General features: G+C 55.3%; 1 protein-coding gene across 14 annotated transcripts in view; it reads right to left on the minus strand.

Annotated features, from left to right (window-relative positions):
• Positions 1-5066: 5066 nt before the first annotated feature.
• Positions 5067-15144, minus strand: part of TANGO2 (transport and golgi organization 2 homolog) — a 52504-nt gene continuing 42426 nt past the window's right edge. For 8 of the 14 annotated variants that reach the window (XM_030815833.1, XM_030815841.1, XM_030815834.1 and 5 more), the window contains 4 exons: positions 14947-15017; positions 8956-9109; positions 7553-7657; positions 5067-6451 (listed from right to left, as the gene is read on the minus strand). In XM_030815833.1, coding sequence (XP_030671693.1) covers positions 6331-6451; positions 7553-7657; positions 8956-9109; positions 14947-15017 — 451 coding nt within the window. In that variant the 3' untranslated portion in view covers positions 5067-6330. The remainder of the gene's footprint in view (positions 6452-7552; positions 7658-8955; positions 9110-14946; positions 15018-15144) is intronic. The other 6 variants (XM_030815836.1, XM_030815835.1, XM_030815837.1 and 3 more) reach the window with 3 other exon arrangements.

Here is a 15144-nt window from a genome sequence, read left to right on the forward strand (position 1 = left end):
GGAGTCTCGCTCTTGTCACCCAGGCTGGAGTACAATGGCACGATCTTGGCTCACTGCAACTCCTGCCTCCCGGGTTCAAGCAATTCTCCTGCCTCAGCCTCCCAAGTAGCTGGGATTACAGGCATGTGCCACCATGCCCAGCTAATTTTGTATTTTTCGTAGAGACAAAGTTTCTCCATTTTGGTCAGGCTGGTCGCGAACTCTTGACCTCAGGTTATCCACCTGCCTCAGCCTTCCAAAGTGCTGGGATTACAGACGTGAGCCACCGCACTTGGCCATTGAAATCATTTCTGAATGAAAAAGTTTAAAGAAAGTGGGGAGAGGAATGTTGCAGATGACAAAGCTGTAGGCCTGCACAGGCCTCCCCACCACCTCAGCACCAGACACCTCACAATGGGGTCCATGCCCTGGAGGGTCTGGGACCAGGACACAGCTAGGGGATGCCAGCCTCCCTGTGGCTGGGCCAGTCAGAGCCCAGCACATGGCCATTCAACCAAAGCAACCTCTCACACTTGGTGGATTGGTGAGTTGGAGGCTCCACTGGCCTCTGTCAGACTTGAGACCTCAGACTTGCCCATCACAGCCAGTTTCCCACACAGCCTGGAACTGACTGGGTGACGGAGAAGTATCCTTACCATGGAACCTTATCCAGGTCCAGCCCCAGGGTTGCAAAGATTGATGACTGGAAGCTGGGACTCCAGCCCAAGCTGGGGGAGGATCCTTTCCCCTCTGAGCTCCTGTGTTTCCACCTAAGCCCAGCTCACCCATTAGCCAGGCATCTGCTGGCAGATGAGAACAAGACATGGTCTCAGGAAGTCGTCAGGCAGACCAGGAGCCCAGGTCTTCCAGGATGAGACCTGAGGCCATGCCGCATTCCTGGCCTGGCCATGTCTGTTCATAGAATTGCCTCCACGTTGGCTAGCCCCATGCCTCCAGACTCTATGTCTACACAGCTCACCTTGGCCATCTCGGCCAGAGGGCAGAAGCAGCTTATGTTGGGAAGGGGCATCTGATAAGGAGGTGAGTTCCCCATCTGCCTGGGAGAAAGGGACCCACGCTGGGGACTCAGGGATCAGGTGCATCTGGTGACAAGCACAGATGACTGGCTGGGCAGTGCAAGGAAGGCCATTGTCCAGGCCCAGCCATTCTTGGTGTCATGTCCAAAGCTCTTCTAGAAGGCACGGGCTTTGGGCCCCTATACCCTCTATTAGCACAAGGGCCTTGCATCAAGGGGTTGGCCCAAATAGATGGGGGCTTGGGAAGCACCAGCACTGTCATTCTTGGCTCAAATGCCTACCTGGCCTGGACATCAGAGTACAGTGGTGGGCTAGAGAAGAAAGGTCCCTGCCTTCCTGAAGCTCCTATTCTGATGGAGAGACAGACAAGAAACAATCCTAGCACACAGCACACCAGATGGTACGTGCTCATTGCCATAGAGAAAAAGAGAGTTCTTTCCTTCTTCTTTCCTTCCTCCTTCCTTCCTTTTTTCTTTTCTTTTCTTTTTTTTTTTTTTTTTTTGAGATGCAATCTAGCTCTGTCACCCAGGCTGGAGTGCAGTGGTACGATCTCAGCTCACTGCAACCTCCGCGTCCCAGGTTCAAGCGATTCTCCTGCCTTAGCCTCCCGAAAAGCTGGGATTACAGGCAACTGTCACCATGTCCAGCTAATTTTTGTATATTTAGTAGAGATGGGGTTTCACCATGTTGGTAAGGCTAGTCTCGAACTCAAGTGATCCGCCCACCTTGGCCTCTCAAAGTGCTGGGATTACAGGTGTGAACCACCGCGCCCAGCCTCTTTATTTCTTTTTTCTTTCTTTCAAGATGGGGGCTTGCTGTGTCACCCACACTGGAGTGCAGTCGTGCAATCATGGCTTACTACAGCCTCAAACTCCTGGGCTCAAGCGATCCTCCCACCTCAGCCTCCCAAGTAGCTGGGATTACAGGTGTGTGCCACCATGCTGGGCTAAACCGAAACTTTAAATGAGTTGCCTGTCTGAGACTTCAGTAAAGACCTGCAGGAATTGGGGGAAGAGTGTGGTTTGGATATCTGCAGGGGAATTGTGAGTGCAAAGACCCTGGGGCAGGAGCTGTGCAGAGTGTGTAGCTGTGAGCTGAGGGTATGGGGTAGGCCTGGACAAGTAAGGTGAAGTGGGGAGCAGTGCCAGATATTGTGGGGACACCAGCATGGGAGGACCATGAATCTGTGGGGCAGGCACCCCCAGAGATGCCACCTTGTACTCATCCTATTCTGTCCTGGCCCATGGTTCTGCCTCTCCACCTGGCTGGGAACTGGGGGGCCATTATGGTATCACCCCAAGCTGCAGTTTCTTCATCTGTAAAGTGAAGATCACTACTGTGTTAGTCTGTTAGGGCTGCCTTAAAAAAGCACCACAGTCGGCCGGGCGCGGTGGCTCACACCTGTAATCCCAGCACTTTGGGAGGCCGAGGCGGGCGGATCACAAGGTCAGGAGATCAAGACCATCCTGGCTAACACAGTGAAACCCTGTCTCTACTAAAAATACAAAAAATTAGCTGGACGTGGTGGTGGGCGCCTGTATTCCCAGCTACTCGGGAGGCTGAGGCAGGAGAATTGCTTGAACCTGGGAGGTGGAGGTTGCAGTGAGCCGAGATTGTGCCAACATACTCCAGCCTGGGTGACAGAGTGAGACTCTGTCTCAAAAAAAAAAAGCACCACAGTCTGGGCTCGGTAGCTCACACCTGTAATCCCAGCACTATGGGAGGCCAAGGTGGGAGGATCATGTGAGCCCAGGAGTTTGGGACCAGTTCAGGCAACATGGTAAAACCCCATCTCTACAGAAAATACAAAAAATTAGCTGGACGTCGTCATATGCACCTGTAGTCCTATCTACTCAGGAGACGAGGTGGGAAGATTGCCTGACCCCAGGAGGTGGAGGCTGCAGTGAGCTGTGATCTTGCCACTGCACTCCAGTCTGGGCAATGGAGTGAGACCCTGTCTCAAAAAAAAAAAAAAAAAAAAAAAAAAAAGCATCACAAATTGAACCACTTAAAATAACAGACATTTATTGTCACACAGCTCTGGAGGCTGGAAGTCCATGATCAGAGTGATGGCAGTCCTGCTCCCTCTGACGGCTCCAGGAGAGGCTTTGAAGCAGGCCCCTCTCGCAGCTTCTAGTGATGCCTTGGCTCGTGGAGCAGAATTCCAGTCTTTACACGGTGTTCTTCCTGTGTGCCTATCTGTCCGTGTCCAAATCTTTCTTTCTCCTTTTTTTTTTTTTTTAAGAGACAGGGTTTTTCTCCATCATCCAGGCTGAAGTGCAGTGGTGCAATCACGGCTTACTGCAGCCTCCACCTCCTGAGCTCAAGTGATCTTCCTACCTCAGCCTCCCAAGTAGCTGGGACTACAGGTGTGCACCACCATGCCCCACTAATTTTTTAATTTTAATTTTTCTGTAGAGATGGGGTCTTGCTATGTGGCCCAGGCTAATCTGGGCTCAAGCAGTCCTCCAGCTTTGGCCTCCCAAAGGGCTGGGATTACAATGTGAGCCGCTGCACCCAGCCCAAATCTTCCTTTTTTGTTTTTTTTTGACAGAGTCTCCCTCTGTTGCCCAGGCAGAGTGCAGTAGCGCAATCTTGGCTCACTGCAACCTCTGCCTCCTGGGTTCAAGTGATTCTCCCACCTCAGCTTCATACTACAGGTGTGAGTCACCGTGGCCAGCTAATTTTTGTATTTTTTTTTTTTTTTTTTTGTAGACACAGCGTTTCGACATGTTGCCCCAGGCTGGTCTTGAACTCCCGAGCTCAAGCAATCCTCCTGCCTTAGCCTCCCAAAGTGCTGGGATTATAAGCATGAGCCACTGTACCCAGCCTAAATGTTCCTCTATTTATAAGGATAGCCGTCATATTGGATTAGGGCCCACACTAATGACCTCATTCTACCTTGGTTACCCCTGGAAGAACCCTATCTCCAAATGCAGTCACATTCTGAGGTACTGTGGGTCAGGACACTGATATATCTTTTGGGGGGACACAACTCTTAACACCAATAGAATCACCATTGAGGGCTGTGCTTCCTTAGGGGGCTCAGGCTGCTGGGGAGCCCTGGGCAGGGTGAGGGCAGAGGGACACATGCAAGAGCAAAGACTGCTCTTCCTGGGCAGGCCGGGTCTCTGGGCAGAAGTGAACATCCGGGGGGCTCTTCATGAGGGCAGGGCGCCATCCAGGTTGGGAGCTGGCACTTGTCACCGGCACAGGACACGGTGGCCACTGGGGCAGGTGAATGTGTTGGCAGCAAGGGCAGTGCCCCCAGCCGGGAGCCTGTTGTCCTGACTCGGAGGACACGTATGGGACTTGGGGCCTCAGTTTCTCCTCAGGCCTGGGGGTGCAGCCTGGGTCGCAGCGGGGAAACTCTTCTGAGTTCAAAGTGAGCCATGGAAGGCTCTCAGCCCAGCAGTCGTCTGGGCAGGAAGGGGAAGGGACGGGGAGGCCCCTGCTCCTCCCTAGGTGGACTCGCATCATGTCACAATCAGGCCGGGAAGCCCTGGCGCAGGTCCACACTCACCCTGCACTCTCATGGATCCGAAAAGGCCAAGTTAGGGGATGGGTGCAGAGGCTTAGAAAAGTCTAGGTCTCAGCATTGGATATCCGGGACCCCCTTATACTCGGCCAGGCTCAGGGATGCAAGCTCCTTAGATCTGGCCCCAAACCAGGATCTCCTGGGGCTGAGACAGATGCAGACCTGCTCTCCTGCCCCTCCTACCATCCCCTGGCCCCCACCATCCAATAGAAGTCCAGGCCAGCCTGCCTCCCCCTCCAGTGGGGCCTCCATGGCGACCTGATAGACCTTATGGGTGGCTGGCCCCATAATCAGCATCTATCATATCGCACGCGCATGGGGTCTCTCACAGCAGCCCCTGCCCGAGGACAGATGGACTGACCCACAGGCTGCTGTGGTGCTGAAGAAGCCGTGGTGCTGAAGAAGCCGTGAGGAAAGGGGGAGGTGGGAAGGGCCTTGTCCAGGGTGTCTGGCTGCACAGGAGACGCAGCAGCTCCCACTGGCACCCTGCACACAAGGGAAAGGCCTCGAAATGCGCTCACCAAAGCCTCAGAGTTTCATTATCAGCAGCTCACATTCAGGTACAGATTCCTATGAAGTTTGCCTCACCTGGAGGGAGCAGGGATAGAGCAGGGCTGGCTGAGATGGGGCTGCCAGAGGCGTGGTCTCCAGCTGGGTAAGCGGGAGTCTGAGAGCCCCTGGTGCACACGGAGCCTCCTGGCACACACAGGATTGTCTCAAACACAGAGGACCTCTGGCACACTCAAGGGCACTGAATCTGGCAATGAGTCTGCACTTCTGTTATGAGAGTGGGTTTTTCGGCCGGGCGTGGTGGCTTATGCCTGTAATCCCAGCACTTTGGGAGGCCGAGGCGGGTGGATCACCATGTCAGGAGTTCAAGACCAGCCTGACCAACACGGTGAAACCCCGTCTCTACTAAAAACACAAAAATTAGCTGGGCATGTAATCCCAGCGCCTGTAATCCCAGCTACTCAGGAGGCTGAGGCAGGAGAATTGCTTGAACCTGGGAGGCGGAGGTTGCAGTGAGCCAAGATCGTGCCACTGCACTCTAGCCTGGGCGACAGAGCAAGACTGTGTCTCAAAAAAAAAAAGAGAATGGGTTTTTCTCAGGTCTTCTTGGTGCCCAGTTCCAAATGTGGCTGTCTCCTCTGCAGAAGCAGGTCTGCTTGTCAAGAATCCAAGCACGCCTGTGCTCTGTAGCCACAGGAGAGGAGGGGCTGCTTTTAAATACAAGCCTACTCCTGTCATTGGACCAGAACAAAGGCCCACTGGCCAGTAGCACATGAGAGGTGAGAGTCGCCCTTCTGCCTTGTCCGGCATCGTGTGTGTGCACCTGTGTGTGTGTGTCTGTGCAACTGTGCATGTGTGCACATGTGTAGTACACCTATGCATGTACATGTGCATGTGCCTGTGTCGGTGTCCATGTATATGCCTTGCGTGTGTGCTTGTGCACGTGCAGGAGTGTATGTGTGTGCCGTGTGAGTGCCTGTGTACATGTGCAAGAGTGGGCTCAGGTGTATCCACATGTTCATGGTATACCTGGGCCGGTCCTAGACCTGGTATCAGACTCTGCTGCTCCCCGCTGGCATAAAGGCAGACCCTGAACTGGGCATGGGGACACAGATGGGTAACACACAAACCACAGGGCCCTGATCCGGGGGATGCTGGCCAAGCCACAGGCAGTGCAATGCAGTATGGCCAAGGAAGGTTTCCTGTCCACAGTGCCCCTCAAGGCAGGGCCCCCCAGAAGCCCACTGGCCAGGCCCAGAGGTGTGGTTAGCTCTGCAGTGTGAACTCATAGGTTCTGGTCTCCCAGTGGGAGAAGTCCTTGTCCATCATGCTACGCTCAGTGAAGGTCACGTGGCCGTCCGCATCTACCAGGATGATGGTGTTGGTTCTGAAAGAGAGCAGGGGCCCTCGTTCACCTGGTGTCCCTCAGCCCTGCCCTGCCTGTCACAGCCACAGCCAGGGCAAGAACGCAGGCAGGTAGAGTTAGGAACCCCATGCCTGGAGGCTGTGCCAAGTCACAGAGAGCAGCAGCCTCAGTCTTGGGGATGATGAGGGGCCATCAGTGGCGTGTGAGCTCTTGGCTGGCTCCACAGGCCCACACTTGCTGAGTCCTGCCACCTTCACTGGGAACCACCCCGCCCTGCCTTGCTCTCCCCATGTAGCATGAGCCATGGCACACGGCAGCCTGCGGGCTGACCACACACTTCCCCTTTGGAGGCCCAGGTTCCCAGACACAGCCACGCTTGGTTCTTCCAAGAGGTCAAGCTGTTGACCACTTGGGGCCCAGGCCTCCTCTGTCTGGAAGGCTCCCCTCCTGTGCCCTCTCTCCCACTGCTCAGGCCATGCCAGCCCACCTGAAGCAAACATTCAGCACACTCTCCTCTCCTCCAACCCTCTCTGCCGTGGACTTTGCAGATGGAGGGTGGCACTGGATCCCCCAACAGCCCCGGCACAGGCTGGTTCCCAGGGCAGACACACACACAGTGTACCCCGTGGGGTGGGACCCAGAGGCTATGCGGCCTGTCAGGGAGTGGACTTGGCACCTGCCTTTCCCTCACACACAGGAAGATGAGCCTATGACAGAGGAGGGGCTGAAAGAAATGACACCCTGCACCTGCCAATGGGCCAGCCAGCCCCAGGTGGGAAAGGATGGCCAGCAGCCACCACCCAAGGGTACAGCCTGCAGGCCTAGTGCCATGGTGCCGGGGCGTTTGCAAGCAAAGATCCACCAATGTGCAGGCAGCCCTGAGGCCATCCTGGCCCCCTGTGGCTGTGTACTGGCTCCTTAAGCCTAGCCTGTGGGGCCCTGGGAGCCTGTGGTATCTGCTCACCCTGCAGCTGCGTCTGGACAGGGCAGAAGCTCTGGAATCCACTCAGGCAAGGAAGGAGCCTGGCCCTGGCTATGGAACATGGGGGCCCTCTAGCTGGCCCTCTAGCATGGGAGGTGGGACATGGGATAGGAGGTGGCGCACCCACGGTGCTGCAATACCTGGTGCCGTAGCCAGGGCAGCGCACGCACACAGCTGCGTACTTGCTCAGCATGGGCTGCACGTACTCCCCACCCTGGTCCTCGATGGCCGGGTCTGGCAGCTGCCTGCAGGATGGAGGGAAGCGGTGGCCATTAGTCCCTCTGTGGCCTGCCCGCAGCCGGGTCTAGCCCCAGCCCACCTGGTGGCCTAACTGGCTCTGGGGAGTGGCCGGGGAACTGCAAGCGTTATTTCTTTTCTTCTTTTCTTTTTTCTCTTCTCTTCTCTTTTCTCTTATTTTCTTTTTTTGAGGAGGAGTTTCACTCTTGTCGCCCAGACTAGAGTGCAATGGCTCGATCTTGGCTCACTGCAACTTCCACCTCCCGAGTTCAAGCGATTCTCCTGACAGAAATCCACTCAAGCCAGCCATTGTAGCTAGCATCGGGGCTCCAGCCATCAGTGAGGGCAGCCAGGGCCGGTCCTCGGCCTGCCTCAGATGGCACATTCATGGGGGCTGTGTGGACTTACAGCTGGGAGGGGCTGCTGGGCATGCCCAGGTGGGGCTCTTCCAGTGAGGCAGCGATGCTGAGGCAGAAGGACGGGGCCGCCTATCAGAGGCCCAGAGGAGAGGGAGAATAGGCAGGGGGCAGAAAGGGGCCCCAGGGGGAGGAGTGGGAGATGGTCTATGGGGGCTGGCTCCTCTGAAGGGGGCAAGCTGGACAGGGTGGGAGTGGATGCTGGGTCACCTGGGCAGGGCAGTGGTCTGACCTGGGTGGGGAGCGAGGGATGGGTGGGGCATCTCGTCCAGTGGGAGAAAGGCCGGCAAGGCAAGCACTAGGACCCCCGGCTGGGGCAACCAAGACCCCAGTGCCTGGCCCCTGAGGGGCCTTGAGGCCTGCGGGCAAGGAAGTGGGTGGGAGCTCCTACACCCAGGCAGTTCCTGGAACTGCAAGTCCCAAGCACTCAGCCCAGGGTCGCTGGGGACAGACCGCTTGCGGGAAGCCCCATCAACCCTGACAGTACTGACCCTAGCCACTCATTTCCATGATGCGTCTCTTCCGCCTGGGTTTGCTGAGTGTCTAAAATCTTCTGGAACTTCCCGCTAGCCCTCGGTATGCAGAGGGGAACATCCATCTGCTCTGGGCCCCACGTGACTGCATCAAGCCTCTGGGCACACTGAGCCTCCCCTGGGCCTGGGCCCGGGCCTGGGCCTGGGCCCATCTCCTGCCATCAAAAGTCCCTGGTGTTGGAAACCTCAGCTGGCTCAAGGGGACAGGCAGGGAGGACAGGATGTCCATCAGCTTCCCTGCAGCAGGGGACCCAGCCTGGCCACCTCCATGGGCCTCCCAGGGCGGCAGGGCCTGCCTTTCCCTCTGCCCTGGTGGCGGGACACCGGGGCTCACCCCAGCAGGACCCGCCCACTCACGCCTCTTCATTGTTGAGCACATCCAGGAGATTGGCGATGAGCACATCCTTGGGCAGCGCCTGGCTCCGTTCCACAGCCTCCAGGAAGAGCTGCTTCCCAAAGCATAGCTTCCTCCAGGGCGTCTCCAGCAGCGCGTTGCTCAGCCCGTAGGCGCCTGTGGGGAGCAATCAGCGGGCCATGCAGAGGCTCTGCTGTGCCATGTCAAGGCAAATTGCCACCTGCCACCCACCTAACATGGGGTACGACTAGGGACCATGAAATCAGGCCAGACTGAGGCCAAGCCGCTCCATGCTCCAGCACCTTCCCCATGCTCATTCCTGACCTGATGGCATGGCAAGGAGAGGAGAACTCAGCAGTAGGCGGAAGGGGGCACCCACAGGAGACCACAAGGCACAGATGCCCAGCGGCCTGGATGGATGGACGAATAAGAAATGAGCAACCTGAGATCTCACAGGCAAAGGGGGCAGCCAAGAGGGAACCTCTCCACCTCACGCCAGGTTGGGGGGCCACCTGAGAAGTTCAAGAGTGGGAGAATTAGCCACCAGAGGCCAGGAGGCACCCACCACAATCACGTCCCTATTTGGGGAACCCCCAACAGCGCCACACAGTGGGCACAGGTGTAGGCTGGGCCTCAGCAGAGCATGGCCCACCTCTGCATACCAGCCAGGCCCCAGGTTAGGAGAGCCGGGGGGCTCAGTGCACAGACTCTGAACTGTGGCTTCTCAGTACAAGCTCCCAGAGTGTTGGCAGAAGGCATGGCCAACAGGAAAAGGGTTTCTCATGTCACAAAAAGTGAAGGGCAGGGACTTGAGGTGGAGAAGCACCTCACCTCAGAGGATCTTCTCTAGAGGCCAGGGCAGCAGAGGTGGGCTTGATGGGAGCCATGCACCCCAAATGATGCACCAGGGAGACCGAGACACCACCCGTCTCCCTGTCAGACTTCTAGGAGAATATCTTGGCCGAGGCATTTCCGAGGGAGACAGCCATGGCTCTGCTGGGGCCCCCAGAGCCAAGCTGCCAGCCCCAGGTGTCACAGTGCTTTTTCCATCATAAACGACATGGAAGACCGTTCAACTGCATAGTCATGGGCAAAGAATGGAGCTGCACTCTACCTCACACCATACACAAAAGTTAACTCAGGTCGAGAGAGGTGGCTCACTCCTATAATCCCAGCACATCGGGAGGCTGGGGCAGGAGGATCACTGGAGCTCAGGAGTTCAAGACCAGCCTGGGCAAAATAGTGAGACCTTATCTCTGCAAAACATTAAAAGTTAGCTGAATGTGGTAGCACACACCTGCTGTCCCAGCTACTTGGGAGGGAGGATTTTTTTTTTTTTTTTTTTTTTTGAGACGGAGTCTCGCTCCGTCGCCCAGGCTGGAGTGCAGTGGTGCAATCTCAGCTCGCTGCAAGCTCCACCTCCTGGGTTCATGCCATTCTCCTGTCTCAGCCTCCTGAGTAGCTGGGACTACAGGCACCTGCCACCACACCCGGCTAATCTTTTGTATTTTTAGTAGAGACGGGGTTCACCGGGTTAGCCAGGATGGCCTCGATCTCCTGACCTCGTGATCCACCTGCCTTGGCCTCCCAAAGTGCTGGGATTACAGGCGTGAGGCACCGTGCCCGGCTGGGAGGATCTCTTAAGCCCAGGAGGTTGAGAGTGCAGCAGGTCATGACTGCACCACTGCACTCCAGCCTGGGTGACGGAGCCAGACCCTGTCTCAAAAAAAAAAAAACAAAAAAAAAAGTTAACAAGTCAAACCAAAGACCTAAGTGAAAGAGCAAAAGCTATAAAACTCTAAGAAGAAAGTATTGGGGAAAGCTTCATGACCTTAGATTAGGTAGTGGTTTCTTAGACAAGAAACCAAAAGCATGAGCAACAAAAGAAAAAAAAAAGAGAGACATGGGACTTAAAAATTTAAAGCTTTGTGCTTTAAGTAAGAGACTTGTAGCTAGAATGAATGTATAAGTCACTCCTATAACTCAAAAAGACAACCCAATCTGAATAACCATTTCTCCAAAGAAGATATACAAACGGCCAACGAGCATGAGAATAGCTGCTCAACATCATAGCCATCAGAGAAATGCAAACCAAACCACGAGGCCACACCACTTCACACCCATTATCGTGGCTATCATCAAAAAACACAGAAAATAGCAAGTGTTGGTGAGGATTCAGAGAAGCTGCAACCCGCATACACTGCTGGTGGCAATGTATAATGCTGCAGCTGCTTTGGGAAACAGTTTGGATGTTCCTCAAAAGGTTAAACAGGGTTACCATACGACTTAACAACTGCATTCCTAGGTATTCACACGAGAGCCATAAAAACATATGACCACACAAATGCTGTGAGGTCACACTGTGAGCAGCACTGTTTCCAACAGCCAAAAGGCGGAAACAACTCAAGTGTCCATTAATGGATGAAGGGAAGAAACAAAAAGTACCAACTGGCTCGAGGGTTCAGGGCAGCTGGCTCAGCAACTCCCTAAATTCCTACAGCTACAAGAAAAACCACACTTTTTTTTTTTTTTTTTTTTTTTTTTTTTGAGACAGAGTCTCGCTCTGTCACCCAGGCTGGAGTGCAGTGGCGCAATCTCGGCTCACTGCAAGCTCCGCCTCCCGGGTTCACGCCATTCTCCTGCCTCAGCCTCTCCGAGTAGCTGGGACTACAGGCGCCCGCCACCACGCCCGGCTAATTTTTTGTATTTTTAGTAGAGACGGGGTTTCACCGTGGGCTCGATCTCCTGACCTCGTGATCCGCCCACCTCGGCCTCCCAAAGTGCTGGGATTACAAGCGTGAGCCACCGCGCCCGGCCGAAAAACCACACTCTTGATAAACTCCCTCACAATAGTAGTGATCACACACGTTATCAGACCCTTCTAACTCTGACAGCCCAGACCACCACAACCCTGACTGGACAGAGAACCAGCCTTCAAACACTCTTTTCTGATGAGCAACTACAGACCATAAGCCAGTTTCAGCAGTTCATAGAGGCTGCACTCCAACTGTGTCCTAGAGCTCACCTTCTGATGGAAAGAGCCAGATTCTACCTCATTTTAATGCTAAAACCCTGCCCCAAAGTGAACAGGGATGTATGTTACATGTGTGTTTATCTACTGCACATGATCTCGGGTCACCTCATAAATATGCATGGCTTTTCCACAAACCTGCTGAATATGTATGACTCTATTGTGTGATATGGACCTCGGGAGGCATAAAACTCAAACTGCCCTTCGCCTCTTCAAAGAGAGCACCTCAGTCCATGCTAGAGACTCTCTCTTCCGGGTCTGCAAATTGATACAGCAAATAAGACTCTCCTTTCTATTATTTAGCCATGCTGGTGAGTTTTTCTTTGTTTTTTTTTTTGAGACGGAATCTCGCTCTGTCACCCAGGCTGGAGTGCAGTGGCGCGATCTCAGCTCACTGCAAGCTCCACCTCCTGGGTTCACGCCATTCTCCTGCCTCAGCCTCCCAAGTAGCTGGGACTACAGGCACCCGCCAACACGCCCAGCTAATTTTTTGTATTTTTAGTAGGGATGGGGTCTCACTGTGTTAGCCAGGATTGTCTCGATCTCCTGACCTCATGATCTGCCCGGCTTGGCCTCCTAAAGTGCTGAGATTACAGGCGTGAGCCACCGTGCCTGGCCGCTGGTGAGTTTTTAGACGACAATACTAAGTGAAAAAAGTCAGTCCCCTAAACTACATATTATAGGATTCCCTTTATACAAAGTGTCCAGAATAGGCAAATCCACAGATAGAAGGCAGATTAAAGGTTGCAGGGGCTGAAGAGACAGGGAATGGGGAGTGGCTGCTGACAGGTATGGCTTTCTTTGGGGATCAAGAAAAGGTCCTGGAATTAGGTAGTGATGATGGTTGCTCAACTCTGTGAATGAAACGAAACCTACTGAATGATACAGTTTAAATGGGTGAAATGTGCTGCTAGTCAGTCATATTTCAATAAAGCTGTTATCAAAAAAAATAAAGGCAATGTGGACCAGGTGGGGCAGGCTCAGGGATGAGGCAGGATGTAGACAGGAATAAGTTCTCCAAAACAACAACTGAGCAGAAAATAAGCATCTCCGGCCACGGAGATCTCAGCCTCTGAGAACCGAGGGTGTCACGCGGATGGTTACAGCGACTGCCCCAGAGGCCTCTGGGCCAATGTTCACAATGAGGGGGTGGTAGGGAGTCTCTGACTGCTTTTGCACCTTTTAGTTTCCAATTCTCTCCTGGGCAGTCACAAGCTCAGCATGGCCCAGCAGCCACAGACCTACTTCGCCACACATTCCAACCCCACGACCCTGAACTGATGGGGAGGTTCTGGGGCAGGTGGAACAGCAAGAGCTGGCTGAGACAGCCAGAACAATCCTTTGCAAGCTCAGGACCTTCTGAGGCCACATCCCTGCCTCGCTGGTAGTGTCTGTGTCTGTGCCACTGCCCAGCTCTTGGGAGCTCAGGTGGGCCGCCCACAGTTGTATCCAAGGTAGGGAGGGGAAGACCAGGGTCACAGAGGGTGGCCGGAAGGATGAGCCCCAGGTGGAGGAGAGGGCACCAGCTGGTATGCGTGGGTGCAATGGGTGGGACACACTGGAAGCCACCCTCCAGGCAGATGCCTCCTCTGGAGATCCCAACTAGTCCAGGGGTTCGGGCCTGGGCACCACCCTAGCAAATGGGGGCTGGGCCTATCTGTGAATGAAACATCACTGGGCAGACGTGGGAAGCTGGAAGCCAGCTCCAGTGTGGGCCAGGCAAGGACCATAGGACTCATGATGAGCCCATCAACACCACCAGCCCCCCAAGATGCAGGTGGGATGGGGCCACTCAGCTGTCCTGGGGACTGCTTATCATCTCCCTCTGGCCCCTCCAGGGACACCTGGGGCTTCAGCTCCACCGTGTACACCCAGTGGGAAGGTGTGCACCTGTGACCTGCAACCTCACTTGGTGATTTGTGCCAAATGCAAAAGGAAGTCTGTGTGACGTGGGCATCGAGCTTCAGAGGAGCCAGGGGTGTGAGGGAGCCCCCTCACAGAGGGGTTTGGGTGGCGTCAAGGGCACTGACACACTCCCCAGGCGCCAGAACACCCTGTGTGAGCCAGCAGCTTGAGTAGAGGGACCAGAGAGGGCGTCTAAGGCACACAGTTCCACGATACCACGAGCAAGGAGTGTCTGTGGGCAGCGAGTGTGGGAGTGAGCGAGCCAGCGGTCCCCGGAACCTGGGCTCTGGTCCCTACAGTTTTGTGCACCCAGGGGAAATGCCATTTCCCAGGAGTGCTGCTTTGTCCTGGCACCAGACCTGGGACAAGATGCAGACCTCCCTCCCAGAACATGGCTGCAGAGGGGGGCAATGTGACACATTCTGTCCAGGTTGGGGCATTGGCAGAGGAAGCTTCCAGGAAATCGCAGCACCCGAGGAGGGGGAAAGGAAGGGCATGTAGCAGGAGGCACAGCCTGGGCAGTGGTACAGAGCCAGGGCAGGAAGGGCCCAGCCGTGGAGTATGACCTGGCGCAGGGGGGCTCGAGGCCCTGAGGATGGGGACCGGGGATCAGACTGGGACTGGGTGCAGGAGGCGTGCACCTGTGTGGGGCTGGAGTCGGGTGTGTACGTGTGCGTCAGGGAGCAGACCAGGCAAGAACCCTGGGTGGTGATGGCTCCAGAGGTTCTGAGAAGGAACAGGCACAGGGCACACTGGGACTGCACAGGAAGTGAGGCTGGGGGTGGCTGGCTGGGCTGCAGGGCTGCGGTGGGAAGCCCAGAACAGGGGCACACCTTGCTCAGCAGGAAAGGCCCACGGGGAGGGGGTGAGCAGGGAGCCAGGGCTCTCTGAAGTGTCCAGGTGCAGGGCAAGGTCCCTACAGACCATCAGGCACTTAAATGGCCACAAAGTCGTCCCAGGAGAGTAATATGTCAAGGGCCTGGTCTCCAAAAAGCACAGGGGTGACCTCTGCATAGAAACAGTCCCCCACCCCATCAGGCTGCCAGGGCAGGCTCACCTGGCGTCAAAACGATGGGATCAGGCTCCCCTCGGTTCCCATAGTAGCAAATGACGTCTCCCTTTGCTGTGCTGCAGGCCAAGGGGAGAGAATGTCAGACTAGAGCCATAGGGCGTCCTCCCCCTGACACTGCCCAGTGATCTCACAGCCCTGTTTCTGGAGGCTAGCGATGTGCACAGTAGCCCACTGCGGCCAGGT

The sequence above is a fragment of the Nomascus leucogenys genome, chromosome 7b, assembly GCF_006542625.1.
Source record: "Nomascus leucogenys isolate Asia chromosome 7b, Asia_NLE_v1, whole genome shotgun sequence".
Lineage (NCBI taxonomy): Eukaryota > Metazoa > Chordata > Mammalia > Primates > Hylobatidae > Nomascus > Nomascus leucogenys.